We start from the raw sequence: 20822 nt of genomic DNA on the forward strand, positions 1-20822 counted from the left end.
AGTCATATTGTATTATTTCTTTGCACATATTCTCATTTTTGCTAAAACTGAACATTTTGGATAATATATTACAGCAATTCTGGATTCTGATATTTCCCCCTGAAGACGGCCACAGTTTCTTTTCTTGTTCTTCTAGTTGTTTTATTTTGCTATCTTTGTTAGTTTTGTTTCTTCATTTAGTACACTGGCTGGGTTCTATCTGTGAAGTCTGTCTTCCCCACAGTGTGTGGAGGCTGATGTCTCTGTTGATTCTTTTTCTGGTGCATATCTTTATTTTTACTTTTTTAATAAAAAAGAGATGGGGTCTTGCTATGTTGCCCAGGCTGCCCAGGCTGGAGTGCAGCGGCTATTCATAGGCATGATCTCACTACTGATCAGCAAAGTAGTTTTGACCTGCTTTGTTTACAACCTGTCCAGTTCATCCTTCTTTAGGCAACCTGGTAGTCCCCCGTTCCTGGGAGGTCACCATATTGATGCCAAACTTAGTGCAGACACTTATCAGCATAGCACACTACAGCTCAGATCTCCTGGGTTTAAGCATTCTTTCTGCTTTAGCTGCTCGAGTAGCTGGGACTACAGGCATGTGCCACCATACCCAGCTGTTTTGATTTTTAAGCCTGGATTTCTATGGGTAATTCCTATGTTCCTTAGTGATTGGCAAATGTTTTTATAGATGATGTTCTTATACTCCTTAAGTCAGTAAGACTTCTGTCATCTGTCAATAGATCTGTGTATAGGTAAGATAATGCATTTCTTTTCTTTTTTTGTGTATGTCAGGTCTTAAAAATTTGGAGGAGGAATGCAGTTTAATGTTCAGGCTGTTGAGTTCTTGCATGTCTGTTCTGCATATACACAACCTTAGGATTGGCTAAAAGGCCGTGGCTACCTCAGACTCTGTCCCATCTCCATTGGGAATATATGCAGTCATAAATGGAGCCTCAGACTAGTAGAGTAGTTCTTGCCCTATCCCAGCCCCATCCCACTTCCCTCTGAGATGATCACTTTCACCTACAACCCCATTGGACATGCACATTGCCCCTTTCCCTCTCAACCTCATCTTTATTTCACTCCACCTGGACACCTGATTTCTTTCTGAAGGACACTGAGTTTTCATCCTGTCTTTGATCTCAGGAGCACAGAACCCAGTTGATCCAGCTTACTTAAAAAATATTACTCACCAAAATTGACAAATGGGATCTAATTAAACTAAAGAGCTTCTGCACAGCAAAAGAAACTACCATCAGAGTGAACAGGCAACCTACAGAATGGGAGAAAATTTTTGCAATCTACTCATCTGACAAAGGGCTAATTTCCAGAATCTACAAAGAACTCAAACAAATATACAAGAAAAAAACAAACAACCCCATCAAAAAGTGGGGAAAGGATATGAACAGACATTTCTCAAAAGAAGACATTCATACAGCCAACAGACACATGAAAAAATGCTCATCATCACTGGCCGTCAGAGAAATGCAAATCAAAACCACAATGAGATACCATCTCACACCAGTTAGAATGGCAATCATCACAAAATCAGGAAACAACAGGTGTTGGAGAGGATGTGGAGAAATAGGAACACTTTTACACTGTTGGTGGGATTGTAAACTAGTTCAACCATTATGGAAAACAGTATGGCAATTCCTCAAGGATCTAGAACTAGATGTACCATATGACCCATCCATCCCACTACTGGGTATATACCCAAAGGATTATAAATTATGCTACTACAAAGACACATGCACACGTATGTTTATTGCGGCACTATTCACAATAGCAAAGACTTGGAATCAACCCAAATGTCCATCAGTGACAGACTGGATTAAGAAAATGTGGCACATATACACCATGGAATACTATGCAGCCATAAAAAAGGATGAGTTTGCGTCCTTTGTAGGGACATGGATGCAGCTGGAAACCATCATTCTTAGCAAACTATCACAAGAAGAGAAAACCAAACACCGCATGTTCTCACTCATAGGTGGGAACTGAACAATGAGCTCACTTGGACTCGGGAAGGGGAACATCACACACTGGGGCCTATCATGGGGAGGGGGGAGGGGGGAGGGATTGCATTGGGGAGTTATACCTGATATAAATGATGAATTGATGGGTGCTGACGAGTTGATGGGTGCAGCACACCAACATGGCACATGTATACATATGTAACAAACCTGCACGTTATGCACATGTACCCTAGAACTTAAAGTATAATAAAAAAAAAAATATTACTCAGTGTAATACTTTCCTCATTCCCACAGGCTTCTGGAATTCACCTCTCTTATTAATTTAGACAACTAAGCTTGTTTCTCTAGCAAGCAATGTTTCTTAAATTTGTCCTTAAATATGTGTCACACAAAAGACCAACAGGTGTCTGAATTTGTTTTTATTAGTAGGGCCAGCCCATTTAGTCTGTATGTCAGCCAATCTTGCTGGTTCTGCCTATTCCATTTCCAGAGTTGTTGATAGGAAGAATACTTCAGGCTTTTGAGGGCAAAGAGATTGAGGAGGGAAGGGGAAGAGAGAACACGGGGATAGGCGAGAGATGGAAAAGTCACATACAGCAAAAGTGAGAGAAATGAATGAAGCACTCATTTGAGGCCTGGGCAATTATGGGTTCTCTCTAGAGAACTGCCTAGCCAAAAGCACTGAGACTCCTGTCATCTCTCAAATCCTCATTTTGAAAGCATTAATTATTTTGATGACTCTATTTTTTAATATTCCCAGTGCTCTGGTCTATTTTATAGTTAAAGGCTCCAAATAGGATATAATCTGTGTTTGGAGCTTGGACATGGGAGAGATAGCAGTGACTGTACAGAGTTCTCCCACACTGCACTGCCTGGATACATACCACTATAGAATGAATTCCTTTTGGGTATCAGTGTATTGTCTTAATAAATGAAGAAAAATAAATCTTAGGAGAGGAAGATTATTTAACCTACATAATGGTACTTTAATAATACTTTGTTTGTTTAGCTGAAGTAATGTTGGAGATAAGGGGATTAAACAGGGGCATCCTAAGCTGTTGTTGCAGAAGTAAATTTAATGTCTATCTACTTTAGCGTCATGGCAATATAAAATTGAAAGACTATTTTCATTGTAGGCACCTTGCCTAAGAATAATTCATCATTCTTAGCAAAATGTTTCAAATACCTCTTTTATTGCCTCTAGGTGCAACAAATGCTGATCACAACAGAAAGAAGGAAGTTGCCAAATATAACACAAATACAGATCAGGGTGCTCCAGAAAAGAGACACAGGGAGCTGCCACACTATGTATGCTATTAGCTTCATTAACAAGTAAATACAGCATCTTGCATATTTCCAAATAATCACAGCTTCCACAAGAATCAATTAGGAAAGGAGTATTACTCAACACATATACTTTGATCAAGCATGAAAGCTGGGCATGGTGGCTCACACCTGTAATCCCAGCACTTTGGTAGACCAAGGAAGGAGGATCACTTGAGGTCAGGAGTTTGAGACCAGCCTGGTCAACATGATGAAACCCCATCTCCACTAAAAATACAAAAATTAGCTGGGTGTGGTGTCGTGCACCTGTAGTCCCAGCTACTTGGGAAGCACAGGCAGGAGAGTTGCTTGAACCCAGGAGGCAGAGGTTACAGTGAACTGAGATGGCATCACTACACTCCAGCCTGGACAACAGAGTAAGACTCTGTCTCAAGAAAGAAAGAAAAAAAAAAAAAAAAAAAAAAACGCATGACTAGCAATCAGTAGTAAGGATCCCAAAGCAAGATGTAGAAAACTCAAAGTGGACCATAATGCATTAGATAAGAATAACCTGACCACAGCCTTTGCACGTGGGTTAAAGGTCCTCACCAATCACTTAGTAGAAAGAGCTGGACAATGAGATTTGAAGCCCTGTGTATTTTTTCAAGCTTGCTGCACTTCCATCTGTAAATGTGCATGATTACTGCCTCAGGTGAGGGCTCCTCATTCTCACCATATCCTTTGTCATGCCCAAAATTCCTGAGTTTAACCACCCTTCCCCCTGCCCAGATATGATGTTATATGTGAATGCCTGGGCCAATAAGCCTGCTTTGTAGGGTCAATATCCTTACACCAAGACAGAGCAGCACCACTTGCTTCAGGCTGCTGTGGCTGGATGGCTGCTGTCAGGCAGGGCTGCATGTTACTCTACTATGCCATTTTCCTGTTTACAGAATGGTCTCTTGTGCATTATTCGATTGATTTTTATAACAAGTCAGGAAAGGGAGCCACAGAGGTAAAATGACCCCCAGATCCCTCTTCAACTTACATTGAACCAGTCTTTCTCCATCTTGAATGAGTAAAGATTATCTTTCCACTCTAAGTAGAATAATTCTGTAGTTATCCCCATTCAAGAGAATTTTATTTTATTCTTTTTGCAAGGTCTTGGCTTTCTTTCAAATCTCTTCAAGCATAAATTCAGAGTGGTTCATGGCTTTTCTTAAGCAGAGCCCATTTTTCTTTAGGATGTGTCTTATCTGTATTATTTGATATATAGAAATCAGTGAGGCTAAAAAACTCAGATAACACTAATAAAAGCTCCTTAACACGAGGAAGTAAGGAAAGCAAAAAGACAGCTCCACATTCTTTCATAGATGATCTAGTCCCACCCACTCAATTCACCAATTAAGAGACTAAGGTCTGAGGTCACGTGTCAACCAATGACCAACCCAGCACTCAACTCTCAGCACAGTGCTCCTTCCATTTCTAAAAGGGCAGGGAAACTATAAACAGCTTAGCTGGTGCAGTAACCAATTCCACTTCCTCACATGGATTGCATCTCTGTGTGGCCGGGATGGATGGTAAGTTTTAGGCTGCAGTTGCCTTGGGCAGCACCCCTCAACCCGGCCATCTGCAAAGAAGACACAGATAACAGTGGGCTTCCCAAGACCCCTCTGAAGACACTGCACTTCCAGACACCCCAATTGATGTAATTTGGCTGTGTCATGGAACAAAGCGGATACCCCAGTATCACTGGTATCTGGGTGATGCCCCGAACTTCTGAATATACTGCCAGATATCTAATGAGGGTGAGTCTTCTGTAGGCACAGGCCTGGGAAACATTGTGCTTTAAGAAGAGCTTGTCGTAATGGTAAGAATGTAATACTGGGTGTTCAACAACTAGAATTGAATATCTGATTCTGCAATATACTGACTTTGCAGATTTGAATCTCTTACTTCATCTCTCCAAGCTTCTAACTATAGGTCAAGAAATATATAATGAATGCCTATTTTATACTGAGGCTTAGCCTAGGCTCTTGGAACACTGCAATGAATGAGAAAGACTCAGTTTCCTCTCTTTGAAACTTACTAGTTCATCTTAGGTTATCATCTATAAATTAGGAATACTGATAATACTTATCTTGCTATGTCATAGGAATCAATTGTGACTGTGGCTGGAGAAGCACTTTACAGTCTGCAACTCTTACTAGTTTCATTTGGGACAGGAAACAGGGCTCATTTCTGAGCCAGTTGGCAGCTCACCCCAGCCCCTGCGTGTGTACTTTCACTGCCTCCTCCAACCACCCCAGACAGGAGCTTCATAGAAACCAAGCTCTTGGCAGCTGTTACAGCTCTTTCAGGCTCTCTCCACAGGTAAAGTAGTAGCCTTACCCCAGGTACCACATTTCTAGCAACTGGCCTTCTCCAGGACCCTCCCGGGGGGTACTTTCGGTACTTCTTGCCCTACAAGAGCCAAATTCCCAGATGCATCTCCTTATTTCTGGCCTCAGCTCTTGTCCTCTTGGGTATTTCTGTCCCATTTCTGTCCATAGAGAAGTTTATTCTGTTTACAGTGGAGGAGACAATTTAAGGACTGCATTTTCAGCCAGAATTCACTGGATACCTTCAATGTATCTAAGTCAGTTTGTCTTGAAGTCTTCTCAGCCCTGTTCCTTCTAGAATCATGCCCCAGGTAAGCCCTGGCCCTGGCCCCAAGAGCATGTCAATTTTCCTGCCAACTTCATCAAGACCAGCTGTGTTAGTATCCTATTGCTGCAGTAACAAATTACCAGAAAGTAGGGGGCTGAAAATGACACAACTGTATTATCTTTTGGTTCTGCAGGTCAGAAGTATAAAATGGGTTGGTAGAACTGCGTTCCTTCTGGATGAGCTTCCGGGTAGAATCCATGTCCTCTTCTTTTCCAGCCCTTAGAGGCCACCTCCATTCTTCCTCTCATGGTTTCTTCCTCCATTTTCAAAGCCAGCAATGTAACCTCCTTAAATCTCCATCTCTCTCTGATCTTTGCCTCCTTCTTCACATTCCTTCTCTGACAATGACTCTCCCGCCTCCCTCCTTCCCTTTTAAGGACCCCTGTGATTCCACTGGGTCAACCCAGATCATCCAAGACAATCTCCTCTGCAAAGTCTCTTTTGCCCTATAAAGTAACATCTTCACAGGTTCTAGGGATTGGGACATCTTGTTGGGGGCTGGAGGAAGCATTAATTTGCCAATACTAGTTTTTAGTTCTATGCTATGGTCCCTCCTTAGGCTCCCAAACCTCTGGAATCTAATCTGACAAGTTCAGCTGCTGTGATGGGCCAGGAGTTCCTCTTTCCCTCCTCCAGAGGAAATACTAGGGTTTCCGGAGGCAATGATTCTATCTTGGCACTGTGGTACAAAGGGTGACCTGAATCATTGGGCTGTTTAGATTCCAGAAACCATGGCCAAACCTTAGGAGCTGGGTCTCTCTCTCTGGGCTGGTAGAGATTTCTGTGCCTTACAGGTTTTGTGCCAAGTATTTGGCCATCATTTGTATTGGATATGCCTAACCCTTGTCTTAGAGCAGGAAATGGCCTTATTGACCATCTAGTCGAAGATATTACCTAACAGATGAGGAACCCAAGACCCAGAGAGGTAAAGCGACGCTCCTAATGGCAAAGCTGGGACCAGAGCCAGGCCTCTGCTTCCCCAGCCAGTCCTTCTTTCCTTGCTCCACATGCCTAGCTCCCCATCTCCCTGTGGGCAGACCCATGACGTTCAGTTAGGGGGGGGTTCCATGTTCACCGGACATCTATAATCCATCCCAGCACCCCAGGAGAGGCCTGTCCTGATGGGGAGGTGAATAATACTTCCCTGGAAGTTCCACCCCAAGGCAAGAATGCCACTCATTAAGGCAACTTTTCTCAGGAGCCCAAACCCCAGCTGCTAGTTGTATCAGAATCACATTAGATGGAAAGAATCACACGCCACAACTTGTTGATGCGATTGCTCAAGGGTCCAGATCTAAGGGCCAGGGACCATACTGCTGGAGAGACGAGTGGCATGCTTCTGCAAACAGAACCAGAGAACTAATGTGGGCTTTCCTGGTGAATTCCAGAAGACGGGCAGGGATAAAAGGCCACACATCCACCCAGTGACCTTAGTGTGATGAGAAATCATGCTCAAATGAAACGCATGAGCACCCAGAGCCCTCTTGGTAAGTCTGCAGGGGCAAAAATTGAACTGAAGTGGGTGTATTTCTATACTCTTACTTAGATGCTGGATTTGGCTGCGGGGCATATTCCTGAGCCTGCTGCACACTTATTTTCCACATTTCCCTCTTCCTACCCTTCAAGGATAAGCCAAGCAGGAAGAGGTATGGGGTGGGGTGCTCTGGACTTGGGAGCCCATACCAGCTGCCAATGTGCTGTCCCTAGGCAGGCAGGCAGGAAAATAACCTGCTTGTCTGTCTGCTTGCCTACTGCATCCTAGCCAGAATTTTTGGATGGGCTTTTTTGACTGTGGCTGTGGCACAAAATAGTTAACATTTTTCCCCCAAAGTCTAAGGTAACTCAATAGAATACAGTCTCGAATGAGAATTTTTTATCCCTTTGTATTAAAAATAATAGCATGTTTTATCTTATTATAAAAATAATACATGTTAATGAACTCAAATTTGGAAAATAGCAAAAGCAACAGAAGGAAATGAAAATCACTAATAATTAATCTATCTAGAAATAACTTCTGCTACTGTGTTGGTATATTTCCTTATGGCCTTTTTCCTTATGTACATAGTTTTTTTTCTTTTACAAACAACTTCTACTACACACGTTCTTTAACTTGCTTTTTATAATAGGTTCCAAATACTTCCCCATATTATTCAATATTTTTATAAAGTATACCTGCAATTGTGTTATAATATTTTAGGTATACTGTATTTTATTTAATTAATTCCTTATTTTAGGCATTTAAATTATTTCTAGTTTTCACCATCATAAACAGCACCAAGATAGTTTTTTAGATAAGCCAGTAGGAAATATTGGTTGCAGCCTGTATCTTAGGTATGTCAGTTGAAGTGAAAACATGAATTTCTCCAAAGACATCTCTTGACTTTGGAGAGTTAGTGTTGTCAGTAGCACTCAACCAAGAAGTTATTTCTTTCCTCTCCAAACGATGCAGATTCTGAGAAAAGAGGATAAAGGTCTTCGAAACTTAAGAGGGAACACAGGGGCTAGAGCTGTATGTGAGGCCTTCCTGGTGAAGGAGTCCCTGGCCAGCATAGCCCATGTAATGGGAGGAGAGTGGACAGGGAGAACCCTGCCCCAAGATGCTCCTTAAAGGACTGGAGAAGGGACAGAGATATCGGGAACCTTTGGGCCAGGGTGAGATGACTTAACAAACAAGGAAGTCTGATTCCATTTATAGAGGACAGATGTGTGGCTCTAATTATATTTATTTTATCTAAAAAAGAAAAGAGAAACCTTTGCTAATAAATAGTATTATACAATTAGGCACACAAAATTGCATATAATTGATGAATATAACATGGTAGGAGTACACGCTCAAAAATTTTACCCATGGGGCATACAACAAAATAAAGTTTGGAGACCATTGACTTAAAGTATAAACTTGGCCATGAACAGAGCAGCAAAGGAAGGGAGCTCTGGGGAGCTGCAGCCTGTGAATACCTGGCAAGGACAGTCCCAGTTTAGATCATCTGGTTTGAAACAAGTGAAAAGAAAGGAACATTGTTTGGCCTGTGAGTGTGTGTCTGCATTTCTGTGTGTGTGATCAGCAGTCACTCCGATTATATTTTTCTTCTATTTCAGTTTTCTTACCTCTCCTGTTTCCCCAACTTCAACATTCTTCTAAAACAAGAGGTTTGCTACAGGCTGTCCCTACAGACAAAGTGAAGTGTGTAATTATTGACTCCCATTAACCAGATGAACTTCAGGGTAACCACTGAACCCTGTGGGCCGTCAATGCCGGACTCGAAGCCTGCATTAGCACATTTCACTCTGTAGTGGTGCAGAGCAGGGACAATGGCAGTGCTCTCGGGATAAAGATCAGTGATTCTCCAGCTCCGAAGGTCGTCCGTCTCCATCTTACTGAGAGCCTGTCTTCATCTGTGAGGACACCTCCTACCCTTCCTCACCTATGGAACTTGCTCTCCAGGAAGAGTGGTAAACCCATTCGCATGTAGGTATCAGAGGTCCCCATCAATCAGCAAATGAAGCCTGAAGGCAGAAATGGGTTGGCTAATGATGAGCTTCATTGATGAAGGAGGAAATGCTGGGCAGGCCTTTATCATTCCAGCAGCCTATCAATGCCTCAAAAGATCAAGAGTCAGAGGTGAGACTCAGAGTCAACTCAGCCACTTATTTGCAGCCCGCAGTGACTGTGGGTGCAAAGGAGGCTATATCCTGAGAGGATTTTCCCACAAAGCCTGTACCTGCAGCTCAAAAGGTGACTCAGGTCCCTGCTACTCCTGGGATACAGTTCACTTGAGAAGTGTTCAGGGACCCTTTGAAGAACATGGCAAACTTTTGGGGTGGGGGAAGAAATTGAAGAAAGGATGAGAAATGCTGGCATGAATCTGGGCTCCTCTGAACCTGTCTAATCAGACTTCCTGAAGGGTCTGAGAATTCACAGTCCACAGGTGCATGGGATCCACACGCCAACCCAGACACAGCGGGAGAAAAACCAAGGCGTGGTGGGCTGAAGAGTGGCTCCCAGGGGATATGTCCAAATCCTAACCCCAGAGTACCTGTAAAGATGACCTGATTTGAAAATAGAGTATTTGCAGATGTTATCAAGCATCCCAGAATGAGATCATGCCGGACTTAAGGTGGACCTTCAATCTAATAACATATGTCCCGTTAAGACACAGATTTCAGACAGAGACACAGGAGGCATGCCGTGTGATGACAGAGGAAGAGTTTGGAGTGAGACATCTACAAGCTAAGGAATGCCAAGGATTCCTGGCAACACCAGCTAGGAGTGGGGCATGGAAAGGATTTCCCTTCAGAGCCTCCGGAAGGTACTAACCCTGCAGACATCTTAATTTCGTACTCTTGACTTCTAGAATGAGGAGAGAATGAATTTCTGTTGTTTAAGCCATCCGGTTTATAAGAATTTGTTAAAACAGCCACAGGAAACTAATACACAAGGGTACAACAGGAGTGCATCAAAAGTTTGAATGACCCCATCCTGGTGTTGCAATACCCTAGGCATGTGTGAAAGCATCCTTAGCCACTCCAGGGCTCCAGGACAGTGTTTCACCACCTTTTGAAAACGAAGCCATCTTGATGAACAGAAGAACCTCAGTAGCAGTGCTACATCCAGACCCTCCACCAAAACAAAACAAATCAAAGCAAAAACCTGAGAGTCGGAGCACTGGGAGAGAGTTGAGCTGATCCAGGAAGAATAGGAGCCTCCTCACTGTGGCTCTTCCACACAGGAAAGAAGGAAAACTTGCTTGCATCTTTCCTGTGTGTGCCTGTGAGTGAGGCGCTGGTGAGGAGGCTCTGTGGATGGGGTGAGAGTGTGTTTTCCATTATTAAGCCAGGATTCATGCTACAGAATAAAATCTTGCCTTACTGGAGAAGAAAAATACCTTGACTACATTCCAAAACACTGGAAGCAGTTAGACATCAACATGGCCCCTGGGTCTTCTTAAAAAGTCACAGAATGCCTTGATCGGATGGTTCTTCAAGATTTTATTCATTTATAATATTATGTTCCATCAAAATGATCACTTTTTATTATCTTGCTGCTCTGAATTGTATCTTCCTTATTATTCTCAGCTACAGGGGCCATAAATTAAAATCATTCAGGATCTATACACTTACAGTTCATTATCTTTGATTGGTATCATCTTGCTGCCTTTTTCTGGCCCTTCTATACCTGACAAGAAATATTGCAATAGCATCTAAATACTCTCTGACTCATGAATATTGAGTTAGAAAACAAAATAGTGACTACATCATACTAAAGGCAACCCATCCCCACTTCTCATCTTCACCACCAGCACCCTTTCTGCCAAAATGACCGAGAAACTGAGACTCTAAAGCTCTGGGAGTTAGGATTGGAATATAGGACCCTGCTTGGCCATTGTGCAGAATGGACAGGTTGTTTTCTCTTCCTTTACCTTCACTTTTTTCCCTGAAGGTCAAGGGAGTTTATTACAGTAGGCTGCTTCATGAGGAAAAATGCTACTTTAGGGAAAGCTAGTGGTGTAAAGAACTGACTAGAAAAGTGATGAGAGACCACTCCTGAAAGCTCCAAACACCTCTCAGTGTCATTACTGAAGCAGTGGAGTTTCTGGGAGGGCTGGGAGGCTGATCTCCTTGTTTCCATGACTGATCCATGCTATGTGAATACAGACCCCTCCATTAGACCCCAGAAAAATTAGAAGTTTCTGACAGTGGTAAGCCTCTCTTAAGTTATGTTTGGATGTGCCCGTTTACGAAAGAGCTTGGTAAAGGAGTCTGGTGTATCCACAGCAGCTTTTGCTATGGTTGTTCACACCACCATCCTTAGTATTGCTAACTACTACCTGATGCTAACAGTGATGACTTTTCAGAGCAATGGAAGTTGACAACATTTACTTTAAATAAATGGATATTCCAATCCTGATACATCTAATGGGAAAGTTTCATATTCAGTGTGTGCACTGACCCTTGGGATCCAGCTTCATAAAAACAAAAAGGCATTGATATGTTTCCATGCTGAGGAATGCTGAGAAGTAAAAATTTATTTATTTTCTTCCTTGTCTCCTCTTCCCCTTCTTTTTTGTTTTCTCATAGCACTCAGTATAATGTGTTCATGTCAGCAATCACAGGTGGAAGAGGAGAAACAAGTCACCAAGTGAAATGCACAATGTATTGGCACTGTTTAAAAGCTTTTTAAAGCACAAACTTTCAAAGTTATAATGTGTGACTGCGTACCATCGGTGGAATTCATGAAGAACATAATTTCCACTTGTCCCTCTCTCTTGATCTCACTGAACTGTAATCACAATTCCACTCCTGGAATACAGATTTTTAAAAAATCTGTAGTGACCAAAAATACATGTTTCTAGAGGTTAAATGTTGGACTCTGGAGATAGTCCTGGGGTGGCTGAATGGGAGTAAGTCTGAATGAGAGTAAGTCAACAGTATTACAAGCCCAGCTATGCCTCGGAATCACCCAAGAAACTTATGAAAAATAAAACAGACTTCCATGAAAATTGAAGCTGCAATGGGATACTGTATTTCATTCGCCAGACAGATAAAAAAATATAGTCTGGCAATAGCAGATATTGATGAGGATGTAAAGCCATGGGGAGGAATACCAATATATCACTAGTGGGAGTACAAACTGGTGCAACCACTTTGGAAAATAGACTGGCATTAACCAATGAAATGGAAGATGCACTGACCCTCTCACCCAGCAATTCCACTCAGTTACATGCTCTAGAGCAATGGTCCCCAACCTTTTTGGCACCAAGGACTAGTTTCTTGGAAGACAATTTTTCCAAGATGGTTTTGGGATGAAAATGTTCCACCTCAGATCATCAGGCATTAGATTCTCATAAGAAGCACTCAACCTAGATCCCCTGCATGCACAGTCTGTGTATGTGCTGAGTGCACAATAAGATTCACATTCCTATAAGAATCTAATGCAGCAGCTGATCTGACAGGAGGTGGAGCTCAGGCAGTAATGCTGGCTCACTCGCTACTCACCTCCAGCTATGTGCCCTGTTCCTAACAGGCCTTGGACAGGTACCAGTCTGCAGCCTGGGGTTTAGGGGTCCCTGTTCTAGATAAAATCTTGAACATGTGCACCAAGAGAGATGTACAAAAATGTTTACAATAGTGTTGATGGCAATAGCAAGAACCTGGAAATAATTCAAATGTTCAATGACAGTAGAAGAGATCAATTGTGTATTTTTATGCAAAGGATGAATATAGTACCAAAAGCAAATGAATCACAGCTACATCTATCAAAGTGAACAGATCAAAGACAGCATAATCCCATTTATATACAAGGCTGAAAACATGCAAACCTAGTCAATATGTTGTTTGGAGCTATATACATAGGTCGTATAGCCATGAAAAAGAGCAGATAAGTGATTCACACAACATGTAGGAGAGTGATTACCTTGGAGGGTGAGGAAAAGTTTGTGATCTAGGTGGGATAGAGCAAACCCCAAAAAGACTGATAATGTTCAGATTCTTCAGCTCTTTGGCAGTGAGAATGCAAGTGTTGTTGGTTTTGTTGTAATCTCTAATCTATGCATGCATATTATATCTACTTTTTGCTAAATTTCCTAGTAAAAATGTAAAATATACAGATACGTAGTCTCCATCTCAGATCTACTGAATCAGAATCTCAGGTTATAGGATCTAGGCAGTATTTTCCATAAGTTCTCCAGAAGAATTCTGATGCACTTTCTGGTTAAGAACATTCACCTACACACACACACACACACACACACACACACACACACACACACACACTACAATACCTATCAAAATCCAGATAAAAGCAGCTTAAAATATAAGTCAAGGTCAAGCAATCCCAAAAGAGTTATAAAAACAAAAATTCAGCCCAGGAAAGTGTATAGAAAGGAAAGTCTATTTTGGTTATTTGATGACAAGGTAGAGACTGAGGTATAAGCCTGAGAGCACTAGTTGTTTTTGTGCCACCTCCAATCTCCCTCATCAGCTTATCCGAGATCTGACCTGTTAGACTCCCGAGTAGCATGAGTCTGAGATGATCTCTGTCAAGAACCTGGCCACAGAGCACGCTGTGGTCCTGGTCTTGCTACAAAGGCAGAAGCATGATGTGGTGGAAAGTACCCTTGTCTAGGACTCATCACAGCAGATATTTAGACCCAGACTCACATGTACATATTGTATGATCTTGGGCAAGTTACTCACCCTCTCTGAGCACTAGTATTCTTCTCTGCCCTGCCTCTCTCACTGAAATCCAGTGAGATAGTGTAGGTGGGAGTGCTTTGCAAACTGAAAAACTACCCTGAATGTCCAATGAGTCCATTGCCATTTCAGTTATTACTTCTTCCTAAAAGCCAGGAACATAGGCTTTCAATTCTGAGTCAGTAGAGTTTTCTGGGTTCAAGACATTGGGAGCCCTAAGATTTGGCTTGGTGAGACATAAAACTAGACTAGGGCTTATTGCCTCCATATCTCTCTCCAAGAAACTCAGCACAATTTAACAACTGCCCACTACTTTCCTCTGAGCCTACCTTTCCTAGGCCCTGATAATAAAGAAGGGGACATTCATAAACAGCTCAGGGTCACAGAACGCATCACACCAAGCAAACATGTCACTTGAGTATTTATGAACGGCTTTGAAACAAACATTTAAGCCAGTTCTACAATACCTTCCAAATTAGGATTGCCAGATTTGGCAGTAAAAATAAAAATGCAGGACACTCAATTACATTTGAATTGTTTTGTATAATTGGAATACTTTTTAGTTTAAGTGTGTTCCAACTATTGCATGAGAAACACTTATACTAAAAAATCATTTCCTGTTCATCTGAAATTCAAATTTAATGAGGTATCTTGTATTTTATCTGGCAACCCCATTTCAAATACCGATCAGCACTTTCTCTTACAGGGAAATCTGCATGGAGGAGAGTTATGAAACCCTACTTTTATTACTTGTTAAAGAATAAAGGGTTGGGCTGAACTTGAGATGGGACTTGTCTTCCTCCCTTCCTTGCATGGCCAAAGAAGCCATGGAAAGGCACAGATATTAAAAGCAGGTTTCAAAGGAAACAGAGCAGAACAGGGGTGAAGTCTCATCATTTCAAACAGAAACAGGCATTCCAGCCTGGCCCTGACCCACCCACGACATCACCAGTGGTCTCTCCCTTACCTCTGGGCATCTCCTTAGAACGCTCTGCCTCGGGCCCATCCAGCAAGTCCATCTGGGAGGCCTCCTCAGAAGGAACACGGCGCCAGGACCAGCTCTGGTTCCTGAGGTCATGCAGTGGAGGGGAATATTCCAGCTCACAGGGGAAGTCAAAGCTGCACTCCAGACCTGCAATAACAGCCAAGGATCAGTGGAACAAACCATTTCCCAAATGTGGCTTTTCAGCCCCCTCCACTCCACACTACGAGGCTGGCCTTCATCTCCTCCACACCCTTTGCCCTGTCCAGGGGAGATAAGTTGTCAATACCACAGGGCTCTGTATTGGTGAAAAGGGGCCTAAGAGAAAAAAATGCGCCCTTTCTGTAACTCATATTATGGGAGATGTTCTCAGAGAAGGCAGGTAAAAAGCAGAGCTAACTAACAGGTTGAATGGTGGGAAGCTCTGCATCTTGTGAAGTTACCTGAAGACACAGAGAGGGCCTGAGGGTGAGTGGGCGGAGCCTGCACAAGCAACACATGAGGCCTGAGTCCAAGTCTGGCACTGCTTTTCCCAGCCCGGTGACTCTAAGCAAGAAAACTCACCTCTCTGTCCATTAATTCCCTCACCTGTACATTGGGCTGATAATTACCACTCAAGTTGGCTGTAAGAACTGGTGGTAAAACACACTCTCTACAAATACCTAATGTATGCGGGGCTTACAACCTAGATGATGGGTCAGAGTAAACAGGCAACCTACAGAATGGGAGAAAACGTTTGCAATCTACCCACCCGACAAAGGGCTAATATCTAGAATCTACAAAGAGCTTAAACAAATTTACAAGAAAAACAAACAAACAACCCCATCAAAAACTGGGCAAAGGATATGAACAGACATTTCTCAAAAGAAGAGTTACGTGGCCAACAAACATAAGAAAAAAAGCTCATCATCACGGGTCATTAGAGAAATGCAAATCAAACCACAATGAGATACCATCTCACACCAGTTAGAATGGTGATCATTAAAAAGGAAACAACAGATGCTGGTAAGGCTGTGGAGAAATAGAAATAGAAATGCTTTTACACTGTTGGTGGGAATGTAAATTAGTCCAGCCATTGTGGAAGACAGGGTGGTGATTCCTCAAGGATCTAGAACCAGAAATACCACTTGACCCAGCAATCCCATTACTGGATACATACCCAAAGGTTTATAAATTATTCTGCTATAAAGGCACATGCCTACGTATGTTTATTGCAGCACTGTTCACAATAGCAAAGACTTGGAACCAACCCAAATGCCCATCAATGATAGACTGGATAAAGAAAATGTGGCAAATGTACACCATGGAATATTATGCAGCTTTAAAAAACGATGAGTTCATGTCCTTTGCAGGGACATGGATGAAGCTGGAAACCATCATTCTCAGCAAAGTAACACAGGAACAGAAAACCAAACACCGCATGTTCTCACTCATAAGTGGGAGGTGAACAATGAGAACATGTGGACACAGGGAGAGAAACATCACATATCACGGCCTGTCGGGGGGTGGGGGGATAGGGGAGGGAGAGCATTAAGAGAAATACCTAATGCAGATGACAGCTTGATGGGTGCAGCAAACCACCATGGCATGTGTATACCTATGTAACAAACCTGCATGTTCTGCACATGTATCCCAGAACTTAAAGTATTAAAAAAAAAATAAAAAAAGAACTCCAGATGGTCTGGGAACTTCAGGACGTTTTGCAGAGGAAGATAAGACCTGCACAAAACCAGAGCAAACCAGAACCAGTGGCCCCTGTCACCTTTAGATCATTAGCATATCATTATAATGCGAAAGTTCCCACCCATAGAAGAGAATCGCTGCCTCTTTCTGCACATGTGTCATATGAAGAGCATGTTCTTGATCTGCACCTGCGTGTCTGAAGTTTTTCCCCACACAAGCTTACATAGCCTCTGACCCACGTCTAACCCTGTAACATTCCCCAGCTTCCCACTGCTCTGGGAGAAGCTGTCTTTAGAGCAAGTGCTCTCTCCTTTTCCATGCCTGGCCAGAAATAAAACCTGCTTGCCCTTTTCCTTAAAAAAAGAAAAACGAAAAAATACATAAATTTAAAAAATTAAAAACCTTAGGTGATGGGTTGATAGGTACAGCAAACCACCACGGCACACATATACCTATGTAACAAATCTACATGTTCTGTGCTTGTACCCCAGAACTTAAAGCAAAATTTAAAAAAAGATAATAATACAAAAAATGTACTGCCTATAAAAAAATGGACCTGGTCCATATTGGATGCCCTGAAAAATGCTAGCCAGACCCTGTCCTTTCTGATCGATAAGAGAAAGGCCACAGGGAACTGGAGTTTCCTCATAGCCTGCCTTGCCAGCCCTATAATCTACCCTTCAATCTCCTGTCCAGAGAAGAGGGCCAAGGCGATGACAGCGCATCAGGGTTTATTTTCTCTTGGGGAGTGATTGGGGAGGGTCACTGGGTAAGGAGAGAGAGAAAAGGGAGGCAGGAAGGGCCCATGCCCTGGGATGTTTTGTACTTTGTTGAGCTTCCCTAGGCAGACTCTTTCTGTCCAACGATTCCACATTTGCCCCACTTTTAGGGTACATGAGCCACTCAGCTTTTCTTCCCCTTCCTTGTTCATTGTCTGCTCTACAAAGTGGCTGAAGAACTTTGCACATGGTGGGCTCTCAAAGCTGGCTTATGGATTAATGGCAGACGCCAAGACACAAAACGTTCAACCACCTCTTACTTCATCCTCTCCCCAAAGCCATGGGAATAAGAAAAAAAAAGGGATAATGTGATAGATATTGGACAGACAATCTGAGGAATTCAGTTTGAGTCCAGGCTTATCCAGTTACCTCTCATGTGTGAATTTTGGTTTTCTCACCTGCAAAACAAAAGACTTATAGACTAGAAGATTCCAGGAACAAGCACCTGGTGAAACCTGGGCTGCAGCTCCATCTCTGCCACCGATTTGCTGGTGACCTTGAATAAGTCACTTAACCTCTCCAGGCCTCAAGTTCCTCAAATATAAAATCTAGACCAGATATTTTCTCAAGTTCCCGTTTGATTTGGCTTTTTAAAGATTCCAAAGTCCTTGGCCTCAGTAGAGTTATAATAGCTATTTTGATAATTCAATCTTTGTGACAGTGCTAATGGGTGCTATGTCCCAATTAGCATTTGTGCATTTTAACAGCTGCTTCTGAGGCTACTACTACCCCAATCTCCAAGACAAGTCTGGTGTTGGAAATTTTAGAATACAGTGGGGGCAGATTCTAAGGCAGGCAGCTGGTCACTGGAGTGTCTTCCAATGGGTGTCCACACCCATAGACAGCTGGCCCTGCTGCAGAGTTGGGAGCAAAATATTCATGTTAACACTAACCAAACTATTTAAGTGTAGGAGAAAAGAAAAAAAATCCTTCAATTACACTTCTATTGAGTGTCTTTCTGCTCCTCAGCTGCTTTCCAGGAGCTGCCATCCTTCTGGCCCTAAGGTGAATACTCCTTGCCCTTTCACGATTCAGACAACTTGCCTTCATAGTGGCAAGCTGAAATGGGTAGCTCTCACTTTAGGTTGATAGGCCACTTGCTCTACAGTTGGTGTCCAGGAACCACAGGCTGCCTTAATCTTCAAGATGTATTTGAAGACACCTGGTTTTCATAGCAGACTACAAAGAGAAAACTGGTCCAACATTTTGTACTTTGCAACACCAAAGTGACATAGGAAGGATTAGCTATGAAACATGACTAATAAGGAGAGGCGTAGCCATGAAATGTAACTCCTCCGGGGAGGGTCAAAAAGACACATCCACATTGGTGGATGTTCACGTCAGAGGAAGGGAGAGAAAGCCCTCAGCCACTCCCATCCCACATTGACAATTATCTGTGCCTTTCCCAAAGATTCAACTTCTGCAGCCATCCTCTATCTTGATTTTTCTCCTCCAGTGAAAGATGACCTATTTCTATTCAAGACAGAGGTGAGGTGTGCCAACTGTCTGAGTTGTGTCCTGCCTGGCAAATGTGCCCTACATGTGTATTCAATAAACGGACAGTGGAATATATAATCCCAGCACTAAGCCTATTAATTCTGGGATCTTTGAACTCTGGAGAGTTTAAGTGTGATAACTGGCTGTGTTTGGGCCAGATGCTGCCTAGTAAAACAGGCTATGCAAATGTACCAATTATCAACTGAGTTCCTTCTGTAATTCTCAGTCCGCAGCAACCTCCTTTTAGCTGTTAAAGCTGTACTTTCTAGCTTTAAATAGGAATGGAGTTAATATTACTACTCATCTGGGTGAAACTGAATTGGGCTTTTCTACATTCTGATTTAATTTCTTATAAAATGTGGACACAGGTTTTTCTCTCTCAAACTAGCCTCAGTGTCTCTTGGGCAATAATACCTTGGGACTTGTCTAAAACACCAGGTTAAGTCTTATTTTCCTTGGGTCTTTTCCAAGGTTCTAGACCTAGTGTGCTTCTTGAATCTCTCTCCTTCACCCTCTTCCGACTCAGTGCCTGTTAGGTAGAGACTGTAGAATCTACTTTACGGGAGGGATTCAGAGGGGTCGAGGGCTTCAGCACAGTGCTGAACCTTAAGCAACCCAACCACAGAGGCAGGTCCACACCCACCCAGGGGTAAGGGTGGGAAACTACATTCACTCAGCCCCTCCTGGCGGTCTTCCAGGCACTGTCCTGGGTGTTTTCCTTCCATCACTGTACCTCATCTTCAGAACAACACTGAGAAGTGGTTGGTTTCTTCTTCTCTCTACAGGTGAGGAAGCTGAGGCTTAAAAAGTTTTCTTGCCCCCAAATCAAAGGACTACCCCAAGGCAGACCCAGAGAGTGACCTAGAACTGGATAATGCAGAATATCCAGTGTTGTTCGTCTCTCTCCCACAGTTTCAGAATCTCAATTTAGCGCTGAAGATTAAATTACACAATAGATGAGAAAACCCATGAAGTGTTTTATCTTGGTTATTCTCAGACCCAAGGCCTGCAAACTTTTCATATCTGAAAAGGCTTCTTCATGAGAGGGGACAGATCTATATTTTCTCAATGTCAGGCCCATTTTGCAGAATGACTGTGACCTTCAGGAGGATCCAGAGATCTTGACCTTTTTTGTTTTGACCCAAGAGAATCTGACCATTGAAAAAGAGCGTTGAGAAAAAGACACACTTTCCAGGACCTGCCAATCACATACGTGAAATCACTGCCACCTACTTTCTTGTTTCCATCATGGAAGAGAGGTGAGGTAATGGAACCTTCTGGAAAAGATCTGCCAGCTGAGAGGTGCGTCAAGTGCTGTGAAGGGAAAGGGCTCTAGCAGAGCAGGGAGGATGGTTCTGGGCTTGGTCCTGCACAGAGCAGCTGAGACCCCAGCAGGTCCATTTCTGTCTCTAGGCCTGTTTCTCTGCATTTGAAAGATGAAAGAAATGAAGTATGTATCCTCCATGGTGCCCTTCATCTCTGAAGGTCAGTGATTCTATAGGCTTACCCTGGGCCGACACAACCAAACCTACAGACCATTGAGCCTGCCTCTGCTGAGGAGCTGCTGCCCCTAAACAGGGACTTGTTGTCATCCCAAGAGACAGATTTCCTACGGAAGGAGGTTGAATATACATCACACCCAGTGGGGACTTGGTTTGCCCCTAGATTCTCAAAGAATTAAAAAGGAAAGCTTGGCCAGGCGCAGTGGCTCACACTTGTAATCCCAGCACTTTGGGAGGCCCAGGCAGGCGG

At 42.9% G+C, this 20822-nt stretch overlaps 1 protein-coding gene across 1 annotated transcript in view; it reads right to left on the bottom strand.

Moving 5' to 3' along the window:
• The window catches only part of ALK (ALK receptor tyrosine kinase), a 761479-nt gene that overhangs the window by 505818 nt on the left and 234839 nt on the right, over positions 1-20822 (bottom strand). The window contains exon 3 of the mRNA XM_023217284.2: positions 15097-15261. Coding sequence (XP_023073052.1) covers positions 15097-15261 — 165 coding nt within the window. The remainder of the gene's footprint in view (positions 1-15096; positions 15262-20822) is intronic.

The sequence above is a fragment of the Piliocolobus tephrosceles genome, chromosome 15 (genome assembly GCF_002776525.5).
Source record: "Piliocolobus tephrosceles isolate RC106 chromosome 15, ASM277652v3, whole genome shotgun sequence".
In the NCBI taxonomy this organism is placed as follows: domain Eukaryota; kingdom Metazoa; phylum Chordata; class Mammalia; order Primates; family Cercopithecidae; genus Piliocolobus; species Piliocolobus tephrosceles.